The 19,410-nt window shown below is 52.9% G+C and overlaps 1 protein-coding gene across 1 annotated transcript in view; it reads left to right on the forward strand.

Annotated features, from left to right (window-relative positions):
* Positions 1-18,944, forward strand: part of LOC133357278 (sonic hedgehog protein-like) — a 28,653-nt gene extending 9,709 nt beyond the window's left edge. The window contains exons 2-3 of the mRNA XM_061575151.1: positions 12,868-13,129; positions 16,032-18,944. Coding sequence (XP_061431135.1) covers positions 12,868-13,129; positions 16,032-17,467 — 1,698 coding nt within the window. The 3' untranslated portion in view covers positions 17,468-18,944. The remainder of the gene's footprint in view (positions 1-12,867; positions 13,130-16,031) is intronic.
* Positions 18,945-19,410: the final 466 nt, after the last annotated feature.

A 19,410-nucleotide genomic window follows, 5' to 3' on the forward strand; every position in this document is an offset into this window, starting at 1 on the left:
ACGTGCGAGGCACTGGAGGGGAGGTGGCGATGGGTTGGTGGTGGTGAGGGGGGGGGGCACGCGGCTGGTTTTGTTTGAGGGGGGAGGGGGTGCTGGACATTGTGACGTGGCCAGCACTCCCGGAGACGCGCTCCTGAAAAGTGTCGTCGCGTTAGGCGACAAACGACGAAGCCTCGGTGACTTGAGCCGGGCAAGCGGCGCTTTTGGTGGTCGCAAGGAGCGCGGGTCACCGCCCCCCCCCCCCACTCTGGTGACCTTCAGTGCGGCCCCCTAATACGGCCCCTGACAATACACAGAATGTGACCCCCCCCCCCCCCCCATCATCATCATCGTGCTGCTGTCAAACTCCCGACGGTTTCAAACGGTGTGGCGGCCCCTGCACACACCGATGATGTATTCTCAGATTGTAAATGTTGTGGCTTGGCTCTCCAACACACCGGTTAGTGCTGTACTAGTATACTACACTATACACTACACTATACACTACTATACACTACACTATACACTACTATACACTACACTATACACTACTATACACTACACTATAAACTACATACTAGTGCTGTACTAGTGACGAATTGGCCACGCTCTGTTTACGTGACAACCTTTACTGGTTGGCTGTGTCGGCTGGTGGCGGGATTAACGACACATTTAATTACACATACATCTAACCCCGTCTCCCCCTCAAAAATCCCCCCTCTATTATCGATGATGTATTACCGGCGCAAGTAGCTTCCCTAGCCTCGATCTCTCCCCCCATGAAAATGAGTGACTAACACTGAACTAAGAGCATTGGCTGGAAGTTGTGGAGCAACCGTTCGTGATCAGCGTGAAGATCCCGGGGGGAGGGGGGGGGTCGTGGGGTCGTGGGGTGGGGTGGCTCTCGGCACCAGCAAGCCAAGCGAAGGCACGGAGACCCAAGTAACTCGAGGGGGTTGCCCGCATTTGATGAACACAATCTCTCTGGCGCGTCTCGCGTCAACGGCTCCAATCTTGATAATTGTTTTTTTACCCTTCTATCTGGCAACAAAACTGACACCTTTTTTACAAGGAGTCATGTTTGCATAGACCACAATACCTGCAGTCATAATGCAAATAGTCATCTGGTCCAACCCATGTGAGACTAGGCTCTAAGGAAAGCTGTCTCGGGTGTGGACCAACCAACTTCAAGGACAGTGCATACATTATTAGAGTTATGTTTTTTGTTTGCATTATGACTGCAGGTATTGTGGTCTATGCAAATATGACTCCTTGTAAAAAAAGTGTCAGTTTTGTTGCCAGATAGAAGGGTAAAAAACCAATTATCATATTTTTTACTGGCAAATGAGGTTCCAATGGTGTAAATTCTTACCCCGAGCTCTCATACTCTGATGGTGCATTGTCTTTGAATTGTGTGCCTTTTGGCGTCATCTGGTCCAACACCATGTGAGACTAGGCTCTAAGGAAAGCTGTCTCGGGTGTGGACCAATCAACTTCAAGGACAGTGCATACATTATCAGAGTTATGTTTTTGTTTGTTTGCATTATGACTGCAGGTATTGTGGTCTATGCAAACATGACTTTTTGTAAAAAAGGTGTCAGTTGTGAACAATGTGTGTGTATATATATGTGTGTGTTGCTATATACCAATGTGGAGCAGTAGTGTAGTGGTTAGCGCTATGAACCCGGCGACCCGAGTTCGATTCTCGCTCACGGCCAACGCCGGTGACGATCATCTGAACAGGTCCCGGGCCTCCCCCTAGGTCGACTCAGCCTCAAATGAGTACCCGGTGCGGTGTCTAAATATCGTCGCTCGGGAGACAAAGGCGGTCGGGCGTGGTGCTGGCCACCCACCCACCCCCTCGTGTGCCGTTCCGGCCTTCGTAGGTGCTCGCTAACAGCACTTGCCCCAACAGTCTGTTAAGGCTACACGGGGGATCTTTATTGCTATATTCAGTAATACCCCGGTTTATGTCAGGGACGCGTTGCTGAAAGACGCATATCGAAACGACGTAAATCCCAAGCGAGTTACAGGGCAGTAGTGGTGGGTGGTGGTGCAGGTGAAGGCGGCGACGGATAACGAGAAAGCATGGATGATGATGGTGCTGCTGCTGCTGTCAGCGACGTAAGTGTGGGGTTGAGGTTTAACAAATAAGGCAGCGGTGGTGATAATAACGTGACGACGTATAAGGACAGTGCACATTATCAAAGTTATGTTTTTTGTTTGCATTATAACTGCAGGTATTGTGGTCTATGTAAACATGACTCCTTGTAAAAAAGGTGTCAGTTTTGTTGCCAGATAGAAGGGTAAAAAAACCAATGATCATATTTTTACTGGCAAATGAGGTTCCAATGGTGACGTCACATTTATCGACAACTCTCTGGCTGTCGCCTGATGATGCTGCTGCTTGTTGCAATTGCCGGCCAAATGTCTCGGTACTCGAACTGTAAATGTTGCAGTGGGTTTACTCTCCAACACACAACCGGTGTGCTATACCAGTAACTAATTGTCATGTTTTTTTTGTTTACGTGATAAACCATTACTAATTGGCTGTGTCTGGTAGTGGCGGGTTTAACGACACATTTATATTGACGCGATCTAGCTCCACAAACAAAAACAACAACCTCCTTATGGATGATAACGTTTGTCGCGAAAGCCGACTGGGTGTTAAACTGGGCACCACGCTTCTTCAAATCTTTTCTGTCTCCTCCTCTCTCCCCCTCTTTCAATGGGCGAAAGATCGAGGCGATCGTCTGCGTGGGAGGCGTGGGAGGGAGGTGGGAGGGGTGGGAGGGAGGTGGGAGGGGTCGGAGGGAGGTGGGAGGGAGGTGGGTGGGAGGTGGGAGGGAGGTGGGTGGGGGGTTGGAGGGAGGGGAGGTGGGAGGGAGGGGTGGAGGGTGGGAGGTGGGAGGGAGGTGGGAGGGAGGGAGGGAGGTGGGAGGGAGGGAGGGCAGAAGGGAGGGGTGGGGGGATCATCGGAGTCCCTGTTTAGCGACAGCTTGTTTGTTCTGAGATGCATGCTCTGGTATAATTGGAGATTCCAATGATGCATTAAGGATGCAGTGTCTCTTTTGCCTTCCATTTAGAAGTTGGTTCACGTCTTCATTCATTTAATCTTCGTCTACTTCTTCGTCGTCTTGGCTTATCGTCGGGGGCACGCGACTGAATAACCTTCAGGTTGCAGTGCGCCCGAGTGCCGCATTTACGACAGCGGGGCAACTCGGACTGCTGCACGGGGCGCAGAGTCGTGGTTCGCATGGGGTCCTGTCGAAAGCAAAATGACACTCACATTCGGTCGTCCAATCGCACGTTCCACCTGGCAACCCCATCATCCATCGTCATCCTCCTCATCCTCCTCATCCTATCCACATCATCGTCATCATCCATCGTCATGCTCATCATCCTCGTCCTATCCATCTTCATCATCATCCTCATCATCGTCATCATCTTCATCATCCTCATCATCCTCGTCGCAGCTCCGCTCACCTGGAATTCCTTCCCTCCCTCCCCTCCCTCACCTCCCCTCCCCACCGACCAATCCCACCTCCCTCCCTCCCCTCCCTCCTCTCCCCACCGACCAACCCCACCCCCCTCCCACTGCGCCGTACATCGGCATTGTGGCGTCTGTCGGAATCTGAAGACTCCCCCACCCCCACCCTCTCTCTCTAATTGAGTCTCTCGTTCCTGTTCAAGTTCAGTGTTGTTCACGTTACAACATTGAACTTGAACGAATAAATAACTAAAATTGGGAGGGAAGGGGGATGGGGTCACTTCGCTCATCTTCCTTAGTCCGGCGCCCCCCACCCTTTTCTATCACGCCCCCCCCCACCCACGCCGCGTGCAGTTCAACCGCCTGCGCATCCGCTAGCGACTCGCCGCTCGCGTGTGAAGGTGTTCAACCTCGATCCCTCTAGAGAGCCCCACGTCAGAGCCGTTTGCCGAGACGTAGAATCGCGCCTCTCACTCGCGGGACCGTCAACTCTGCGGCCGCGATGGGAAGGAGCGTCGTCATCGTCGTCGTCATCGTCGTCGTCAGCGTCGTCATCGTCGTCCGCGCGTGCGGTGGAAACCCTCGCCGATGATGGAGCGTGAAACCCTCGTCGCGCGAACTTCCTACGGTCATCCTCGAACATAGGGGCCGTCCATAAATGACGTCACGCACCTGGGGGGGGGGATGGTCAGACATTTGTGACGATGTGTGACGAGGCGGGGGGGTGGGTGTTTGAGAAATGTGACGTCACATCAAAATGCGCAACTTTCAATAAATATAGACAACACGTTCTACTTAATTAAATATACTTTTTAATGTTTTCTCTTACAACATCAGAGTGTAGCGCCGCATTAAATACGCACTTCAATGACAATAGTTTAAAGCGATTTGAAGCATGTTTTTTTTTGGGGGGGGAAGGGGGAATTGCTTTGTGACGTCACATTTGAGGAGGAGGGGGGGGGGCCTGACTTTTTGTGACGCCGTGTGGACGAAGGGGGGGGGGGGTCAAAAATCGTCCAAAATCGCGTGACGTCATTTATGGACGGCCCCAAAGCCGCTTTCCTTTCGGGCTCCCCTCTGGGAACGGCTTCTCCCTTCCGGTCTGCGAGGAGGCCGCCGGGAGCTTTGCGCGCTTTCGAATCGTCTAGACTCGCAAGCTCGTTTCGTTATAATCGCTTTTTGTTGTTGTTGTTGCTGCGTGCGTTTCAGTTTGTTAGCCTTCTGTCGGCTGCGTACGGTGCGATCGAAGTTCAACATACAGAGAGCGTCACATCGTTGCTTAGTCATGTATCCATGCTCGACTGGGAAATGATTCGCTTGGGGACAGCGTCCACGTGCTGTGGGTAGCGACGGTCAAATACGGGACGGGTGGCAGCTGCTTTGTCGTCCAGCGCTGTGGGGAGGCAGCAGCAGCAGTAGCAGCAGTAGCAGCAGCAGCAGTAGCAGTAGTAACAGCAGCAGCAGTAGCAGTAGTAGCAGCAGCAGTAGCAGCAGCAGTAGTAGTAGCAGCAGCAGTAGCAGTAGTAGCAGCAGCAGCAGTAGTAGCAGCAGCAGCAGTAGCAGTATCAGCAGTAGTAGCAGCAACAGTAGCAGCAGCAACAGTAGCAGCAGTAGTAGCAGCAGCAGTAGCAGTATCAGCAGTAGTAGCAGCAACAGTAGCAGCAGCAACAGTAGCAGCAGTAGTAGTAGCAGCAGCAGCAGCAGTAGTAGCAGCAGCAGCAGTAGCAGTATCAGCAGTAGTAGCAGCAACAGTAGCAGCAGCAACAGTAGCAGCAGTAGTAGTAGCAGCAGCAGCGAGGGGTTGGTGGATCACCGCACACAAATGATGTGAAATCCCCCACTTCCCGTGAGCGTCGGGGAGGGAGCATCGTGCCCTTGGCTCGCCAGGAGACTTTTGACTTTTAAACAACTTTTATTGCCGCCAGCAGCAACAACACTGGAGGTGATTTCGATATGAAATACACAAAGTCACCAGCAAGCAAATGAAATTTAAACGCTACAGATCCACGCGCTGTGGTGCTAGAAGCACCGCGCACAGCACGAAATAAAAGTCACGTGGTGGTGGTTGTGGTGGTCATCGCGCACGCCACGGTGACGAGCGAGCGCTTCAGAAGGTGAACACGAGGGTGGCGTCCACGCTGGTACAGAGAGGGGTTTTTCCGGCTCCCCAGCGTTCAAAGAAGACGTGCACATCATCGACATGTGTGTGGTACATGGCGTGCTCCAGCCGGAGCCGCGCCTTAAGCAGGCGGCACAGCAAAAGCACAAACCGCGTTGTACCTCCGTCTGTTCCACCTGTACGAGAAGTGGGGTTTACGCGGGCGCTCCGGTTTCTCTCCCACACGTGTAAACACTCCTTCCTCCCTCCCCTCTCTTCCTCTCTTGTTTTACGATCAGTGGAAACAAGAAGATGCTCGGTGTATTCGGCACTTTGCTTCGTTCATCATTTCGTATTTTTTTTTCAACTTAGCTTTATGTAAAACCCCCACCTCTCGGTCACTCTCTCGCTCTCTCTCTCGCTCTCTCTCGTTCTGCACGCAGCCCTTCTCGCAGTCCGACGGACCTCCGACGGGTAGCTCATATCAGCATGCAGAGCTCCCCGTCATCTGCCACCGAGCACACGGCCTCCTCCATCGCTGGGCCTCAGTCGCACTCTGTGGGGTCGACTTTTATTGTTGTGGGCACAGCAGCGATCAGTTGCTGTTCTAAAGCGGTTGGTGGGAGCGCCGTAGTTGTCTTGGTAGATCAAAGCCAATGACACCTTCTTGGTTCTTTCGGTAAAGTCACGTAGAATGGAAATAATAAAATAATAAAAAGAAAACATAATAAAATTATTCTCACGACGTTTTATTATGTTTTTATTTCTTTCTTTTATTATTTCCATTCTACGTGACTTTACCGAAAGAACCAAGAAGATTAATCCCTGCAGTCACGAAAGCTTTAAATCGAAAGCCAATGACACCTTAATAGGTAGAGGACCGCAGACCTTGGTGGTGGGGGGGGGGGGGTAGTGGATTTGACGCCAGCTCACCGTGTGGCTGCTGCTGCTGCCTTGCCCGCTTTGTCCGAGGTTCCTCTTCCTCCTGTCGCCTCTGAGTAAGTTCCTCTCCCCCCCCCTCTTCTCTCTCTCGTTCTCTCCTTCTCGCCTTCTCTTATCGAGAGCGAGCTAATACCGTGCGACGGCGGCTCTGCGGTGCACGACGGCACGACGATTGTTGTCGTCATCTGGTCGAACACCATGTGAGACGAGGCTCTAAGAAAAGCTGTGTCTCTGGTGTGGACCAATCAGTTTCAAGGACAGTGCATAAATTATCAGAGTATTGTTTTTTTATTTGCATTTGACTGCAAGTGTTGTGGTTAATGTAAGCATGATTCCTTGCAAAAGGTGTCTGTTTTGTTGCCAGAAAAAAGGGGAAACCCTCTATTAGTATGACAATTATTCTTAGAGCCAACGCCGCGGCTGCTGGGGTCCAAAGCCGTGAAGACGAGAAGAGACGGGGGCCGTGATTCCAGCTCGCACGCAAAGAGAGCCCCATTGAGACCGTACTTCGCCAGGCTGGTCGATGCAGTGCGGGGAAGGTAGCTGCCTGAAGGGGAGGGGACATTTGACTGCCTCACCGCGGGGGGGAACCCGTGACCCACGCAGACAGCCGCTCAATTGCTGTTTCAGTGTCAAAGGTGACGGTTTGGGGAGGCCTTCATCCAGCAGTGGATTTAAAACTGAACTAAGCTATTGTTTATTTTACCAGGTAAGGGGCTATTCCATTGAGTACGTACGCATGGAGGGGGGAGGGGAGAGGTGGAGTTAACCCAAATGTGTACACTTGCGTATGGGGGGTCTACTGACAATGTACGCATATGAAACGGGGGGGGGGTGTGTGAAGCCTCGACAATAATTTGTCTACATTGGCTTTCAAATGAGTTAGATAGTCCGGCGGTGGACTATTTGCTTAAACACGTTCATATTATTAATTCTTGATAGTTTATGCGTGGATTAAATTTCGGACGTTCTATAGGATTCGGGGGGGGGGGGGGGGTGCGTCAGGCGTACGTACGCAGGTTGGGGGGGGGTGTAAAAAGTCCGCGTGCGTACAGAGAGGGGGGGAGGGGTCAAGTTTTGACAGATTTTTGCGTGCCGACTCAATGGATGGCCCCTAAGGCCCACTGAGTTATGTAGCTCTCCTTTTTGTTAATGTGGCCGCAATTGATAGTTCAGTCAAGTGGCTTGTCACGTGGACATTTACAGCAGCCCACGACTCTAAACACGTGCTGATTGTAACACACGTCGATTGTGAATTTGGAGGGGAAAATCGGAGGACCCGGAGAAAAATCCACGCGGGATCGCCGCTTCGATTCCATCTCCTGGCGTGGCAGGAAAAAAAAAAGGTGGAAGTTGTCCTATGGGGGTGGAGGTGGGGGCGGGGGAAGAGACTTTGACTTTCAAACAACTTTCATTGTCGCCAGAAGCAACAGCACTGGAGGCGATTTCGATATGAAATACACAAAGTCACCAGCAAACAAATATAACAAACGCTTTAAATCGACGCGCTGTGGCGCAAAATGCAGCGCGCACAACACGAAAGAATTGTCACGTGGTGGTGGTGGTTGTCATCGCGCACGCCACGGTGAAGAGAGCGATCGAAAGAGATTGAGAGGTAGAGAAAGATGGAGAGAGCGATTGAGAGACGGGGGGCGGGTGGGTTCTCGCCCCCAGCCATAGTAATGTGGAATTTCTACCACGGGCCCAGGTCTGCAAACGTGAAGATGATCACCGTCTGATTTGTCATCGCGCGATTTCAGCTCTACCCACCCCCCACACCCTACACCACCCCGTGCCTGGTGGATCTTTGAGTTTTATTCGGACCCCGAGGAGTGAGAAAATCCGCTACCTAAAGTTAGCAAACGCGAGAAGAGTGAGGGGGGAGGGAGGGGGGGCGATGACGGGGGGGCGGGGGGGAAGGTGGACGAGTCACGAAGACGCCGGGCGCAGAGGAGGAGATGACAGCTGCGGAGCAAATATACACTCCTCCTCCTCCTCCCTCTGCCTACTCCTCCTTGTCGTCGTCGTCTCTCTAATTATTTACTTAGGAAATATTTATATTCGGGGAAAGTGCCACTCGCTGGCCTTGGCTTCGTTCTATCGCACCCCCCCCTCCCCCGTCTAACCCCCGCCACCACCACCACCCATGCACCCACTCACCCCTTCGATCTATAAGTAGCTTTGAGTGGTGGTAGTCGTGGTGGTGGTGACAATGGAGTGATACTGGTAGGAACCTCCTGGTTACACCAGCCCACAGGGGATTATTGTGTCCGTCGTGCAGGGACGGGCTGGGTGGGGAGGGGAGGGTGGGGAGGGGCTGGGTGGGGAGGGTGGGGAGTGACTGGGTGGGGATGGTGGGCTGGGTGGGGCTGGGTGGGGTGGGGCTGGGTGGGGAGGGGCTGGTCACCCCGTGGTGCCCTTATAAAACTCAACGTTTAACCTACTCACGCCGGCTTGTGCCCGCCCTCACAGTCGGCCATATTTGCGGAATACACCACGCCGCCGTTGACCCTGGCCATTGACCGATCAACCCAACGTTCCTACCAGCTCCCTCCGCAGGAATGTGTTAATAGTGTGGGGAGTGGTAGTGCAGCGGTTAGGGCGCTGCGCAACGAACCTGGCGAGCCGCGTTCGATTCCCGCTCACGGCCAACACCGGTGGTGACGATTATTTGGACCGGTCCTGGGCCTCAAATGAGTACCTGGTGCAGTGTGTAAAAAATCATTGCCACTGGGAAGACAAAGGCGGCCGCACTTGGTGTTGATCACACGCAGTGGGCCTCGTGTGCCGTGCCGGCCTTCATAGGTGCTCGCTAGCAGCACTTGCCCCAACAGTCTGCTGTAGGCTATACGGGGGATCTTTGTCTTTGGTGGTGATAATTGTGGTCACGATGCTGCTGCTGCCATCTAAATCCCTCTTGATTATGCCTGTTTAATTAATTATTATTATTTGAAGCGCCTTTATCAAAGGCGCTCTATAAATATAAATAAGACGATGGTTTAGTGTTGTTGGTGGTGATGCTCGTGATGATTGATGTCCGCACGCTTCCACCGGTGATGATGATAGTGGTGGTGGAGATGATGATGGTGCTGATGATGATAGTGCTGCTGATGGTGGCGCTGGTAATGATACTCCTAAATGAATATGATATGATCATTCGTGATGATACTATTAATGATGATATGATCAATCTAGATTTGAAGTTTTCGTGACTAAAGGGATCCATACTCTTTGGTTCTTTCGGTAAAGTCACGTAGGTAGAAAATAAAGTAAATAAATAAATATTTTTATTTTATACCTACGTGACTTTACCGAAATAAATATTTAAATAATTAACATTTAATCATTTATTTTATTTTATACCTACGTGACTTTACCGAAAGAACCAAAAAGTGATGAAATGCTCATTAGAGACGATACTCCTAATGATAATATGATCATCAGTGATGATACTTCTAATGATGATATGATCATCAGTGATGATACTTCTAATGATGATATGATCATTAGTGATGATACTCCTAATGATAATATGATAATTAGTGATATTACTCCTAATGATGATATGATATTTAGTGATGTTACTCCTATGATATTTAGTGATGATATAATATTTAGTGATGGCTATAACGAGCTTGGGCAGAGTGGTCGGTGCCCGCTCCACGCGTGGCTCTCTCTCGTCTCGACTGTGGAGGCTCCTCGCGACTCTGAGTCGTCCCCCCCCCCCCCCCCCCGTCTCGCTCATCCCTCCTTGGAGAGCTGAGCAACCGCTGTGTGCTGAATGTCAAGCTGGCATCGTCTCCACCGGTTTCATGACGATTTCGACCGCGTCGCCACGCACGCTGTTTTCGCATGTATCCAGTCTGGCCTTCCCAACCCACAGCCTCGGTAGCTTCCTGATTCATAAAAAAAAAATCACGAGCAGAGTGGCTCAGTAGGTTGGTAATGACCATGTCAGTAGATTAATATTCATAATGGCCATGCCAGTCGGCTCCATTTTCCGTGAATCTATCTGGGGGTGCGCTCTCTCGCGCAGGGTGATGCACTGCTCGCTTGAAAATGCGTCTCGAATGGAAATGATCATCCTCATCTCTCGTCACGCGATGCCGATAGCAACGATTGAAATACAATGCCGGGACGGATGGGGGGGGGGCGAGGCGGGGGGGATTAGAAGTCGCGTATATTTGGATCGTGTATTACGTAACATCATCAGCTGTGGTGGTGGTGACGTTAATACATTAATCATAAATCCAGCAGTGCATAAATATGGCTGCTGATGAATTAACACACACACACGCGCACACGTGAACTCAGCATGTCTGTTGTGTGTCTCAACTTCCTAATCTCCGTCTCTGTCTTTCCGTCTACCCCTGTCTCACCGTGTCTCACCGTGTCTCCGTGTGTCTTTCATGGTCTCCGTGTCTCTGTTTCTCTCCCCGCGTCTCTGTCTCCTCTCTCTCTCCCCGTCTCTCCTCTGATCTCCCCGTGTCTCGCCGTGTCTATCCTCCCCTATGCTTTGTCTCTCTTTTTTTTCACGGTCAGAGGAAACAAGAAGATGCTCTGTGTTGTCGGCACTTTTCTTCGTTCATCATTTCGTTTTTTTTTAATGCTTTGCTTTATGTAAATGAAAGATTTCACGAAAGATTTCTCGCTCTGCTCTCCTTACCCCTTCTCTCTCTCTCTACCCCCCTCTCTGCCCCCCTCTCTGCCCCCCTCTCTCTCTACCCCCCCTCTCTGCCCCCTCTCTCTACCCCCTCTCTTCCTACTCCATGTCGCTCTCGCTCCCCCCCACCCTTGTATTTCTCCGTCTCTCCCGCCTGTGTGTTCCCGTGTCTCCCTTTTTTACGATCAGTGGAAACAAGAAGATGCTCGGTGTAGTCGGCACTTTGCTTCGTTCATCATTTCGTATTTTTTTTTATCTTTGCTTTATGTAACCCCCGCTCACTCTCTCGCTCACTCTCTCTTTTTTTACGATCAGTAGAAACAAGAAGATGCTTGGTGTAGTCGGCACTTTGCTTCGTTCATCATTTCGTATTTTTAAAAAAATCTTTGCTTTATGTAACCCCCGCTCACTCTCTCGCTCACTCTCTCGCTCTCTCTCTCGTTCTGCACGCAGCCCCGTGTCTCTTTCCGTCTCTCCGTGTTGGTCTCCATATTTCTCACTCTTCCCCCCTCCTCCCCCTCCTCCCTGTAGTTACCCTCTCGCCGTCTCTCCGTGTATCGCTCCCCCCTCTCTCCCTATTCTCATTCTCTCTCCATTTCTCCCTCTCATCGTATCTATCTCTGCCCCTTTCTCTCATCTTCTCTCCCCTTGTTCTCCCCGTGCATAACCCCTCATCTTCCCCCGTATCTCTCCATCTCCCGCCCGCTCCATCTCTGCCGCTTTGTCTCGTAATTTCGCCCCCTCCATATCCCATTATTTCCCCTACTGTCATCTCTCTTCTCTCTCGCAATTTCCTGTCTCCCCGTGTCTCTCCGTGTCTCCCCTCCACTGTACCCTTTCCTTCCTCTCTCGCTCCATCTGTCTTTCTCTCTACGTCTACCTCCCACCCCCCTTCGTATTTCTCTCCCCAACTCCTTGTTTCTCTCTCACTCTGCCTCTTTCTCTCTCTACTCTCTCCATCTACGCCACCCACACACCAGAGGTCGCAAACGGGTACCCGATACCCGTACCCTACCCGATACCCGGCTACCCGTACCCGGCCAGGTACGGGTACGGGTACCCGTTTGCGACCCTGGTGCGGCCGGGTACAGGTACGGGTAGGCCGTGAGTCACTGGTGAGCAACCGTTTGTCACTCATTTCGGGTAGGGTACGGGTAGCGTACGGGTACCCGTACCCGGCCGGCCGGGTACGGGTACCCATTTGCGACCCTGGTGCGGCCGGGTACGGGTACGGGTAAGGAATCAAAATCCGTTTGCGACCTCTGCCACACACCCTCCTTCCTCCACCTCTCTCTCTGAACTCCGGTCCATACGCTTGGGAGCCGGACAAGCCCCTCTCTGTACCAGCGTGGACGGCACCCTCGTAGTGTTCACCTTCTGAAGCGCTCGCTCGTCACCGTAGCGTGCGCGATGACCACCACCACCACAACCACCACCACCACAACCACCACCACCACTACCACGTGACTTTTCTTTCGTGTTGTGCGCGGTGCTTGTAGCGCCACAGCGCGTGCATTTGTAGCGTTTATTTTCATTTGTTTGCTGGTGACTTTGTGTCTTTCATATCGGAATCGCCTCCAGTGCTGTTGCTGCTGGCTGCAATAAAAGTCGTTTAAAAAGTCAAAAGTCTACCCCGTCTCTCCCCCGTCTCAACTCTCTCTTCCTCTCTCTCTCCGCTCGCTCGCTCGTGCGCAGCGCTGCAAGGACCGCCTCAACTCGCTCGCCATCTCCGTGATGAACGCGTGGCCCGGCGTGAAGCTGCGCGTGACCGAGGGCTGGGACGAGGACGGCCACCACTCGGACGAGTCGCTCCACTACGAGGGGCGAGCCCTCGACATCACCACGTCGGATCGCGACCGTGCCAAGTACGGCATGCTGGCGCGACTCGCCGCCGAGGCGGGCTTCGACTGGGTCTACTACGAGTCCAAGTCGCACGTGCACTGCTCCGTCAAGGCCGGTGAGCGCGTTGCGAGCGACGAGTTATTCGCATTCCACAAGTAGTGACTAATCCAATATCTGCATTTCCCATAAATATGCTAAATTCCTCTTGATATGTAAATTCCTTTGTCAAGGCGCTCTTCCCCCTCCAACCCAGCTTAAATATACGCTGCCAAGCCTGGCGGTGTTCATTAACACGCTGTCTTTCCGACAGACCTGTTCTTCACCTGAGGACGGCTGCTTGCGTTGTGGCCGAAACGTCGTTGGAATTATTTTATAATGTTTAATTTGTATTATTTTATTATTTCCCTTCTACGTGACTTTACCGAAAGAACCAAGAAGATGAATCCCTGCAGTCACGAAAGCTTTTAATCGAGTTATTCGTAGTTCGTGATGTCGAACCCGATTAATCGATTGAAGAAAAGAACATGTGTTTAGAAGAACAAGAAAAACTACTTTTGGCGTTTTGTTAATGACAATGTTTCTGTGGCGTATGTGGGCGTTGCAATTAAACGAGTGCGTGTGCGCGTGTGGATAGCGAACTTCTTTCGCACCGTACGTAGGCAACCGCGCTAATTGGAGGTGTGGGGGAAGGACAACAAACGTGGTGGCCCCACGGCCATTGCTCCACGATATGTGACATATATATGTGTGTGTATACTGTATGTCGTAGGCGACGTTTCGGGCAATGGTCCTACTTCACGTGCTGCGATAGCCTATTCAGTAGTGATACAACAAAATAAGTAAGCCATGTCTCCCTCGGATATCGTATTTTTCCATAAGCACGCTCACCATTGATGTGAGTCGCAGGCCTTCAAAGGCAAAAGTGTTCTCAGGCACGGCAATATTACGGCCGGCCGCCTTTGTCTCCTGAGAGGCGATGTTTACACACTCTGCACCAGGTACTCATTTGAGGCTGAGTCGACCTAGGGCAAGGCTCAGAACCGGTTCGGTTAATCGTCAACTGGTGTTAGCCGTGAGCGGGAATCGAACTCGGCTCGCTGGGTTCGTAGCGCAGCGCGCTAACCGCTGTGCCAAACACAAAAGAAACAGATCCCCCGTATAGCCTTCAGCAGGCTGTAGGGGCAAGTGCTGTTCGCGAACACCTATGAAGGCCGGCATGTCACACGAGGGCGTGGGTGGACAGCACCCCGCCCCAACGCCTTTGTCTCCCGAGTGGCGATGTTTACACACCACATCAGATAGACTCATTTGAGGCTGAGTCGACCTAGAGGAGGAGGCCTTGGACCGGTTCAGATAATCGTCACCGGTGTTGGCCATGAGCCGGAATCGAACTGGAATGACCGGGCTACACGACCACAGCGGCCCTAACCACTGCGCTGCACAAAGACACTCACACACACAACAAAGACAAAGATCCCCTGTATAGCCTTAACAGACTGTAGGGGCAAGTGCTGTTAGCGAGCACCTATGAAGGCCGGAACGGTACACGAGGGGGTGGGTGGCCAGCACCACGCCCGACCGCCTTTGTCTCCCTAGTGGCGATGTTTACACACCGCACCAGGTACTCATTTGAGGCTGAGTCGGCCTAGGGGAGGCCCGGGACCGGTTCAGATAATCGTCACTGGTGTTGGCCGTGAGCGGGAATCGAACTCGTGTCGCCGGGTTCATAGCGCAGCGCGCTAACCGCTGCACTGCCGCTCCCCACACTCACACACACTCACACATGTACACACACACACACGTGTGTGTACATGGACTGTACGCATAAGAAGTAGTTAATCTTCCATACACGCTGCACCCTAATGAAAGGCTTCGAGTCCACACGCTGATTGCGGAGGCTGACTCGGCACATCATCATTCTCGGCTGGTCGATAGAATGACTACAGTACAACTTTGTTGTTGTGCGGACACCAATGGTGGTTGTTGAACGATCCACCCTCGCCCCTCCCCCCCACCCCCTCCCCTGCGATATGAATGTGGAATTTCCATCACTGGCTCAGCGCCGAGATGCACACCGTCGCAATACTCTGTAGGGCAGAAAATGGCGTGAACCCTGAACGCCCGCTCGCTCGCATTAACACAAAGTGTGCAGTGGATAATCTCCGTTTAAGTCGTTTGTTGTCACTCCACCCCCCTCCACCGTTCAACATTTCAATAGAACAATTACTTTCCGCGCCCTTAACGTAACCCGCGCTGTATTTTTCCACTCGTGTAAAAAGTGTCGCTTCTGTTTCCCTGTTGAGTGTTTAACCTTCGGCGACTTTCCGCGCCGCGTGCGGTCACACTCCGTGCGACTGACGATTTTGCTCCGCTTGCCGTAGCCGCTGTCGTCACCGTCGTCACTTTGGAGCGCTGTCGCGACGGCTCTTGACACTCTGCACCGCTCTCACGCCCGGTCACCTGAGTTCGAGCCCCGGCCGTGGCTAACATCGCTGGCGAGTGACATCGGGACCGCACAATCCCCCAATTTCTTCCCAACCGGCGCTGTCCAGAGTGCTGAAGTTGTGAGGCCTGGGGGTGACTGTGTGCTCCATACAACGCGATTTAACTGTGTTGGGAGCCCCCCTTTTGTTGTTGTTGTTTTGGGAACGCATCTACTACCGCATCTGCAAACACAAAAACATAATGTCGAGCAAGACCAGAGTGGTTATTGACGAACGTGTTGAGTTGTCGTCGTCGTTGTTGTTGTTGGTGTGTGTGCTTGCGGACCGCTGCCAATGAAGTAGCAGCAGCATCACCAAATTCCCTCTCTCTCCATCTCTCTCCATCCCTCTATCTCTTCATCGCTCTATCTCAATCTATCTTTCTCTCTCTCTCCATCTGTCCATATCCCCTCTCTTCACCTATCTCAATCTCTACATCTTTCTACCTCTCAATCGCTCTCATTCTCTACCGTTCTCTCTCCATCTTTCTCCACCCCCACCCCCCGCATCTCTACCTCCATCCCACCCGTGCAGAGAACTCCATCGCGGCCAAGAGCGGGGGCTGCTTCCACGGCGACGCGCGCCTCTTCGTGGAGGGCGGCGGCTCCAAGAGGCTTCGCGACCTGCGGGCCGGCGAGCGCGTGCTGGCGGCGAGCGGGCCCACCTCGCCGCCCGCCTACAGCGACCTCCTCCTCTTCCTCGACCGCGAGCCCCGCCAGCGGCGCCGCTTCATCGCCCTGGAGACGGAGGGCGGCGGTCGCCTCCTCGTCACCCCCTCGCACCTCGTGTTCGCCGCGCCCAGAGACTCCGGCGGTGGCGGCGGCGATGGTGGCAGCGGTGGGCCCCCGGAGGAGCGCGCCGTGGCCATCTTTGCCAGCCGCGTGCGGCCCGGCATGTTCGTCTTTGAGCTGGCGGGTGCTCCTGCTGATGCTGATGCTGCTGCTGATGGTGGTGCTGATGGTGGCGGTGTTGTTGGTGGTGGCGGCATTGATATTCCTGGCGTTGTTGGTGTTGATGTTCCTGGTGTTGTTGGTGGTAGCGTTAGTGGTGGTGCTGGTGGTGTTAGTGGTGGTGCTGGTGGTGTTAGTGGTGTTGTTGTTGGCGATGGTGATAGCCTTTATTTTGGACGTGGTGGTGTTGGTACCGGTGGCGATGCCGCTCGTGGTGATTGCAAGAGTGGTGGTGTTGGTGGTGCCGCTAGTCTTGGTGGTTGTGATGGTCGTGGCAATGGGGGTGACGCAATTAGTGGTGGTAGTTGTAGTATCGTTGCCGAAAGTGGTGATGATGGCAATAGAAGTGGTGGTGGCTGTCGTTATATTTCTCATTGCGCTGCTGCTCGTGCTGGTCGTGCTGCTGGTTCAGCTGCTGCTAACGCTTCCGCTGGTAGTGCTGCTCCTGCTAGTGCTGTTTGTTCCGTTGCTAGTTTCGCTGCCGCTGGCGCTGCTAGCGCTACCGGTTCAGCTGCTAATTCAACTGCGAGTGTTGCTGCCTGTTCCAATGATGGCGTTAACGCTCGTGCTGCTGTTACTGCTGCGGGTTCAGCCGCTGCCGCTGCTGCTGATGCCGGCGCCGCTGACGGAGCGCCACGGCTGCGCGCGGTGCGCGTGGCGCGCGTGAGCTGGGTGGAGGCGCTGGGGTCGTACGCGCCGCTCACGCACCACGGCACGGCGGTCGTCGACGGGCTGCTGGTGTCGTGCTACGCGGCCGTCGAGATGCACGGCCTGGCTCACGTCGCGTTCGCGCCGCTCCGCACGGGCCACCAGCTCATGCGGGGCCTCGGGATACAACCGCGCGGCGACGGCGGCGGTGGCAGCGGCAATAGCAGCAGCGGCAGCAGCAGCAGCAAGAGCGCACGGGGAGCGGAAGCAGAAGGAATTCACTGGTACCCGCGACTCCTCCACACACTCGCCCGTCTGCTGCTGAGCGAAGACGCATTCCATCCTCTCGCCTGGCCGCGCTTGAGCAGCTGAGGAGCCAGGAGGAGCCAGCGGCAGCGGCAGGAGAAGGAGGATGAGGATCCATTGCTCCCGGGGAGGCAAACGTTGCTAGATCCGTGGCTCGGTGGACGAGATCGGTCGACACGGGTGTGCGGGCGAGTGGGAAGGTTCGCGATGATGGGCACCGTGCCAGGGGCAGCCACGGGGGCAGTCGTCGGCCGACCGGGGCGACGCGGCCCGAAGGATGTTTTGGGTTTCCCCCAATTTGCTCGTTGTGTTCGAACACGTGACGGACGCGTCTCGCGGCAGGGAATTACCCAGGCTCCCTAGGGGGGTGGGGAAGTGGGGGTCTTCATCCAAGCTAGAAGGTTGACCAAGGGTCCTGTAAGTTATAGGTGAGCTTGCATTGAATGTATTGAATGTTAAAAGTGATTGTACATCACTTGCAAAGCAAGTGTCGCCAAATATGTTGTTTGTTGTTGTTGTTGCTGCTGTTGTTGTTGTTACGTTGAACAATGAGGTCACTTTGTTTTTTGTTCCTCGCCGAGGTCTCGACGTATTGGCAGCAGAGAGAGAGAGGGGGTGGGTACCCCCCGCTACGTTGGGCCGATTGGGGCAATTTGCATTGCTGATGAGGATTTTGGCTTCGTGCGAGTGGAGGAGGACGGGGGGAGAAGCCCTGAGAAAACCCAGCGCCGCGCTCAGTGCCGGATTAAGCTAGTGCGGGGCCTGTAGCGGACGTTAGAAAGGGGCCCTACAAAAAAAAACACGCAAATATTAAAACGCATACAGTTTAACTTGCACAGTAATTTTTTTCATTTGCTATACAGCCAAATAATACGACAAATCGTTAATCTTAAACACCCAGTCGTTCATAAAAGTTGAAGGCGGTATTGCCTACTATAATCGCCCAGAAATGTCTGTCCGTCCCGCGCGTGACGTCACTCCACATGAGGCACACCCCACCGTGTGACGTCACTCCACACGAGGGCCACCCCCCTCATTAATATTCATGAGCGGGTGGATTTTTACACTAACGCAGAGGAAGGTCGAGCTGAATTAAATAATTTATTACGCAAAGTCGCTTCAAATATGGCGTTTCTTTACAGAAAGTGACGGTAAAAAATAAATATACGCAGCACAATGCTACATCCGTGCGTGACGTCACTGCAAAAGAGCCCCCCCCCTTCATTAATATTCATGTCCACGTGGAAATTTCCACAAACGCACAAGAAGGTCGTGCACTCCACATGCCGCACCCCTCCCCTCATTAATAATCATGAGGGGGTGACGTCACTCCACATGCTGCACCCCTCCCCAATAACCATGAGCGGGTGACGTCACTCCACATGGGGCCCCCCCCTCCCCTCATTAATAATCATGAGCTGAACAATTTTTCTATTGAATATTTCAGATTTACTGCAACATACACCCGTCCTTGGACGGGCAAAAAAGCTAGTAGTGCTATAGTAATAGAACAAGTGCAGAATCACTGAACCGAAATTGATATCTTGAAAGCATTTAGCACGGGGCCCTTGAAAGTGCATATGTAGCTACGACACGTGTAGTAGCTACGACACGTGTAGTAGCTACGACACGTGTAGAATCTACGACACGTGTAGTAGCTACGACACGTGTAGTAGCTACGACACGTGTAGTAGCTACGACACGTGTAGTAGCTACGACACGTGTAGTAGCTACGACACGTGTAGTAGCTACGACACGTGTAGTAGCTACGACACGTGTAGTAGCTACGACACGTGTAGTAGCTACGACACGTGTAGTAGCTACGACACGTGTAGTAGCTACGACACGTGTAGTAGCTACGACACGTGTAGTAGCTACGACACGTGTAGTAGCTACATCACGTGTAGTAGCTACGACACGTGTAGTAGCCACATCACGTGTAGTAGCTACATCACGTGTAGTAGCTACAACACGTGTTGTAGCTAGCTACTTGTGCTACGAGGATAATC

The sequence above is a fragment of the Lethenteron reissneri genome, chromosome 7, assembly GCF_015708825.2.
Source record: "Lethenteron reissneri isolate LAM-NWPU_2019-01 chromosome 7, ASM1570882v1, whole genome shotgun sequence".
Lineage (NCBI taxonomy): Eukaryota > Metazoa > Chordata > Hyperoartia > Petromyzontiformes > Petromyzontidae > Lethenteron > Lethenteron reissneri.